We start from the raw sequence: 6,334 nt of genomic DNA on the forward strand, positions 1-6,334 counted from the left end.
AATTGATTATACTAACCCCCAGTACTCAAATGGTACTCACTTTATCGAGCTCGAGAGGATGAAAGGCAACATCAACCTCGACGGAATTTGACTTTAGAACATAAAGACGGATAAGATGCTGGTAAGCATTTCGTCCGACGTCCGAACAATTCTGTCAGCTTTCGAATTCTGCCAAGGTAATTTTTGCTTTCCTCCTGTCTGGGGGTTCGCTAAAGTTCAAATCAATCGGGAACGTCAACGTGCTAAATAATATTTAAATAAAGCTTAAATAATATCCACCGCAGGGGCATTGTAAATTGACGTAATTATTTACTTATCACTGGGTGGGGCAAAATGAGTAATTTCTGATTTGTTGTTATTTTTGTTGTATTTTGAATAGAATTCTTTCGAATTCTGCCAAGGTAAATTTTGCTTTCCTCCTGTCTGGGGTTCGCTAAAGTTCAAATCAATCAGGAACTTGTTGGATAGGGTATCAAAATGATCTTTAAAAACAAGAGGGTTTTAACGTTTTAATTTAAAATTTCGGGCTTGTTTTCCCTCTTTGAGATAAACAGAATTAAACCGTGCAGCTAATTGTTCTTTCACCTCGACACAGATATCTATGTAAATGTTTTGTCTCATTACATTAAGAAGAAAAACACACACTTCACTGTGTAACTTCATCGCAGAGTATGTCCCAAGGCAATTTTTTTCTCTTTACTCTTGTCTAGTAATATATTCCAAACATTTAAATAAACATCCATACACTAAATTTTTATTTACATTTTTAAGTTTATTTTCTAACACAAATACAAGGCCTAGAATTTGCCTTTCTTTTTTTTTTTTCGTTTTTTTGTTGTTTTTTTTTTGCAAGAAATGGCTTCGTATTTGATGGCATAAAAGACGCACTAGACGTAATCAGACGCACCTCAATTCCAGAAGCGCATTTTCAGGAAAAAAATATTTCTAGTGCATTAAAGCTTATGGGAGACCCAACTAAGCAACATAGGAACCAGAATGGATCTTTTACGTTTTCTTCCAACAACAACTCTTACTCTGAAAATTTCCAGAAAATGTACTTTTGATATAGGTTAGCAAGCTGATGACGAATGTCGCTGTTATTATTTTGGAAAATCTTTATATATAAAAGTGAGGTTGTGTGCTGTCTGTCTCCTACGATTTAGATTCCTAACTACTCCCACATTTTGCGGTGCAGTTTAACCAAAACCGGGTATCTTATAGTCATGATTCATATCGAGCCCTTCTGGGTATTAGCGCTCGTCTACGATGAGTCTACGATTTTAAAAATAATTTACCATTATTTTTTTCCATTTTAATGCATTTTTTCGCTATTTTTTGGCTATAACTCTCTAAAAATGCTTTATAGTTATTTCCCTTACAAACCCGAGCAACGCCGGGCGATACTGCTAGTTTATAATAAAGAAGTTAGAAGCTTGTATTCGAACGGCATCTGTGTGAAAAACGTAAAAACAGTCCATTGAGAGTAGTTGGAAGAAAACGAAGGTCCCAGAGGGATTTTTTGACATTTTCTTTGTTTTTGTTTTTTTAAGGAAAAAGTGCGGTACTACTTGAGAACAGTGGTCCCGGTGCGCGCACTCGCGTAGTCGTGCTAGCTAGTCGTGACTAGTCGATCCTACAATGACTACCTAGCAAAGTAAATAAAACAAAATAAATAAATTTTTTTACACAAAGTAAATAACACACAAAAACACAAAGGATCGACTAGTCATGACTAGCTAGTGTGGATGCGCGCACCGGGACCACTGTTCTCAAGTAGTACCAAAAGCGCATTTTATAAGCCATTAAATACGGTATATTTAATTAAGATCGTCCCACCCCACTCTCGACTGACCGATTTTAATTTTAGGGAACTCAAACGGATGAAGGGCAGCATTTGCCTTGGCAGGAACACAATAAGATGTATGGTGTAATTAATATACTGTATTGTTAATTGTTTACTAATTTCAAGCCAGCGTAGAAGCCTCTTCGTGGTGTCTCCATATGTTAGAAATAGCAGCCAAATACTCACAATCGTCTTGAAATGCGGGCAAATACTCACAATCACCTTGAAATAATGTCAACCTACATATTTCTAAAAAGACAGTGTGTGGTCGTTGTTGGAATGTCTTTCGTCATAGGTGTAGCCAAAATAAAAACTAAGACAGAGTCCTAGAATAGCGTCCTATATAGAGACAGTCCTAGATTAGTAGTCTAAATAAAGATAGCATAGTCTTAGAATAGCATCCTAAATAGAATTGCAGCTCAGGGTCCAAAACTAATATTCTAAATATAGTTATATCTCTGAATCTTAGTGTGAAGTTCTAATTGAAACTGCTGAGTAGGATCCTAGAATAGCATCCCCCACAAAAATGAAAAGGTGTGTTCTAGATTAGTGTTGTAAATAAAGTTGAGTAAAGTCCTATTATAGTGACTTCAAGGATTCTAACACACGATTCTATTTAGGACTCTAATCTAGGAATCACAAACACAATCCATGTGCCGTATTTGTTTGCACACAGTTTCTCTCTACCCAGGGTTGTAAGAAATAGAAAGATGTGCGCAGCTGGTGTCGTTGCTTTTAAATTTCATTTCTAGAAAGATCATCACTGGATGCAGGCATGGTTGTGTGGTTATGAAGCTCACTTTACAACCACGTGGTTTTGAGTTCAGTCCCACTGCACAGCACCTTGGGCAAGGCCTTCTACCTATTTTTTTACTACCCACAAGGGGCTAAACACAGAGGGAACAAACAAGGACAGACAAATGGATTAAGTCGATTACATCTACCCCAGTGCGTAACTGGTACTTATTTAATCGACTCTGAAAGGATGAAAGGCAAAGTCGACCTCGGCGGAATTTGAACTCAGAACGTAACGGCAGACGAAATACCGCTGAGCATTTCGTCCGGCGTGCTAATGTCTCTGCCAGCTTGCCGCCTTCTACCATAACCACAGGCCAACCATTACCCTAGGAGTGAATTTCATTAATCAAAGCTGAAATGAGCCTCTCATATATGTGTATAACTACGTTTGTTCTCCAACAACCAGAGTTGGTTTGTTTAATGGTTCAGTGAGAAAGGCCTCTCTCCATTGGCTTTTCATTTTTTAATATTTTTTTACTTGTTTCAGTCATTTGGTTGCGGCCATGCTGGAGGGTTTTAGTCAAATAAATCGACTCCACAACTAATTCTTATTATTATACAACTTCCCAGGTTCTGCTAGCTATGAAACATATGTAGCCTGGATTTTATCTACTCTGATCCCCATATATATATATATATATTATATATATATATATATATATATATATATGTGTGTGGTGTGTGTGTGTGTGTGTTGTGTGTGTGTGTGTGTGGTGTGTGTGTGTGAGTGTGCAGTTATATATATATATATACATATATATTTTAAATATATATATATATATATATATATATATATATACATACTCTTTTACTTATTTCAGTCATTTGACTGTGGCCACGCTGGAGCCTTTTAGTCGAGCAAATCGACCCCAGGACTTATTCTTTGTAAGCCTAGTACTTATTCTATCGGTCTCTTTTGCCGAACCACTACATTATGGGGACGTAAACACACCACCATCGGTTGTCAAGCGATGTTGGGGGTACAAACACATACACACACATTCATATATTATATATATATGACGGGCTTCTTTCAGTTTCGCTCTACCAAAACCCCTCACAAGGCTTTGGTTGGCCTGAAGTTATAGTAGAAGACACTTGCCCAAGGTGCTATACAGTGGGACTAAACCCGGAACCATGTAGTTCGTAAGCAAGCTACTTACCACACAGCCACTCGGCCTGTCAACCTGTGCCTGACAGCCACGATTGTGGCCTGTTGTGCTTTATATGTTAAAAAAAATCAAATAATTTAAATTAAAAATTTTTTTTATGACGCAAGTAAATTTTTTCTTTCTTTCATTTTCCAGTATTTATACCAAAAATGCAAACGGAACGAAAACGGTGTCATTACCTGGAAGGAATTCATAACCAGAGTACGGAAAGTACTTCGGCAACGACATTACGGGTAAAACAATTTCATTTTCTACATGTTTTAAAATTCACCATCACTTAGCATCCGTTTTCCATGCTGGCATGGGTTGTTAGACAGTTTGACTGGAATTGGTAAAGTGGAGAGCTGCACCAGTCCCCAGTCTGATTTGGTTTGGTTTCTACAGATGGGGGGGCCCTTCCTAATGCCAACCACTCCACAGAGTGTACTGGGTGCCTTCTACGTTTCACCGACACTGGTCATGACTACAATTTCTCTTGGCTTGTTGTGTATCCTTTGTCATTATGATAATAATAATTGCTTCGAATTTTTGGTACAAGGCCAGCAATTTCATCAGAAGGGGTTTAGTCAAATTACATCGATCCCCAGTATTTAACTGGTACTTATTTTATAAACCCCAAAAAAGATGAAAGGCAAAACTGACCTCAACAGAATGTTTTTTTTTGTTGTTGTTTCTCTTAGTTTCTAAATGTTTTTAATGTTCAGGCCATGGTTAAGAAGCTCACATTGGAACCCTGTAATTTCAGGTTCAGTCCCACAGCATGGCACTATGGACAATATCTCGGCGGGCAAGGCAGACCGTCACCACACCAACTTCTGTTTTTTTTTTTTTTTTCTGCAGAAACCCATGTTTTGGCTACGGAGATTTCTGAATCTGAAATTTCAAAATGCCAATATTTTTTACAGATTCAGAATTTCCATAGCCAGAAACATGGGTTTCTGCAGGAAAAAAAGAAAAAGAAAAAAAAAAACCCAGAAGTGGGTGTGGTGACGGTCAGTCAATATTTCTTCCACTATAGCCCTGAACCAACCAATGCCATATGAGTGCATTTGGCAGATGGAAACTGTGAGGAAGCCCATCATACATATATTTGTGTGTGTGTGTGTCCACTATCCCCGGGGAATCAGTATTAGTTTGTTTACATCCTTGTAACTTAGCAGTTGCAAAAGAAACTGATAAAGTCCCAGACTTAAAAAAATAATAAGCACTGTGGTCAGTTTGTTTGACTAAAACCTTCAGACCATTGCTCCAGCATGGGAACAGTCCATTGATTGACACAAGTAAAAGATACATGTATGTGTCTGTTCTGATTTTGGTTTTCACATTCCATATAAATTATGAAGTGGTTGGCATTAGGAAAGACGTCCATTTGTAGAAATCATACCAAAATGGACACTAGAGCAGGATGCAGTCCTTGGACACATCAGATCCTGTCAAATTGTCCGATCCATGCCAGCATGGAACATGGACATTAAATGATGATGATGATGATGATGGTGGTGGTGGTGTTGTTGTTGTTTTTATATTTAAACGTTTTTTTTTTTTTGAAATTCCAGCATTGAGGATGTAAGGAACTCGTTCCAGAAGTGTGATAAAGACGGAGACGGATACATAACTATCGATGACCTTCTCAAAGCTACCAAAGAAATCGAGCGGCAGTCTTTGGCAGAGGATCAACTGCAGGCCTGGGTGGACTTTATCGACAAAAACAAAGATGGTAAAGTCGACTACTCAGAATTCATGGTCAACTTTGGTTTCTAAACCATTCCAATTGGCGCATAACCATAAACTAAATCCATATCATCTTACTATACATATATACATACATACAGACACACACATAGCATACTCTTCTGTGATGATAAATCAACAAAAAACGTACACCGTCTGGGGAGAGATAAATATTATTTAATAAGCACAATATATGTATTGATGTGCTACTATTAGTTTCCTGTTCTGAGAGCATGCCAAACAGTGTTTTATAATGTGCCTGGTGCTCTAGCACAATCATCAGACACTGTAAGCAGTGTCTGATGATTGTGCTAAGATACCAGATGTATTAAAAGACGCTGTTTGGCCTGCTCTCAGCACAGGAAAATAATAGTAGCACATAAATACATATAGTGTTTATTAAATAATATATGTATATATATATATATATTTTTATATAAACATTGTCATCCACACATACACAATGTACATGCTCTGTTTGTTTGCCAGTAGGCCACAAAGCAGATACATTATGTACGTGTGTTCAATAATGTTTACAATACTAGCACTGCTTCTATGCATAGGTACACACAAACACACACACACACATATATAAATATATATATATATACATAGACATATACACACACATATACCTATATACACATGTTTATTTATTACACTACTCACACATATAGATTATGTGTATACCATTTTTGAAGTAAATAAATATTTCTGAAATTTTACTCTTTGCTCATTTTCTATGCCATATCTTTTTTTTTTTTTGTTCCAATATTTTCGGTATTAAAAA

At 37.0% G+C, this 6,334-nt stretch overlaps 1 protein-coding gene across 2 annotated transcripts in view; it reads left to right on the forward strand.

Moving 5' to 3' along the window:
* The window catches only part of LOC115222060, a 62,038-nt gene extending 56,355 nt beyond the window's left edge, over positions 1-5,683 (forward strand). For both annotated transcript variants that reach the window (XM_029792163.2, XM_036511443.1), the window contains 2 exons: positions 3,949-4,046; positions 5,370-5,683. In XM_029792163.2, the coding sequence (XP_029648023.2) occupies positions 3,949-4,046; positions 5,370-5,574 (303 nt within the window). In that variant the 3' untranslated portion in view covers positions 5,575-5,683. The remainder of the gene's footprint in view (positions 1-3,948; positions 4,047-5,369) is intronic.
* The last annotated feature ends 651 nt before the right edge of the window (positions 5,684-6,334 follow it).

The sequence above is a fragment of the Octopus sinensis genome, linkage group LG19, assembly GCF_006345805.1.
Source record: "Octopus sinensis linkage group LG19, ASM634580v1, whole genome shotgun sequence".
NCBI lineage: Eukaryota > Metazoa > Mollusca > Cephalopoda > Octopoda > Octopodidae > Octopus > Octopus sinensis.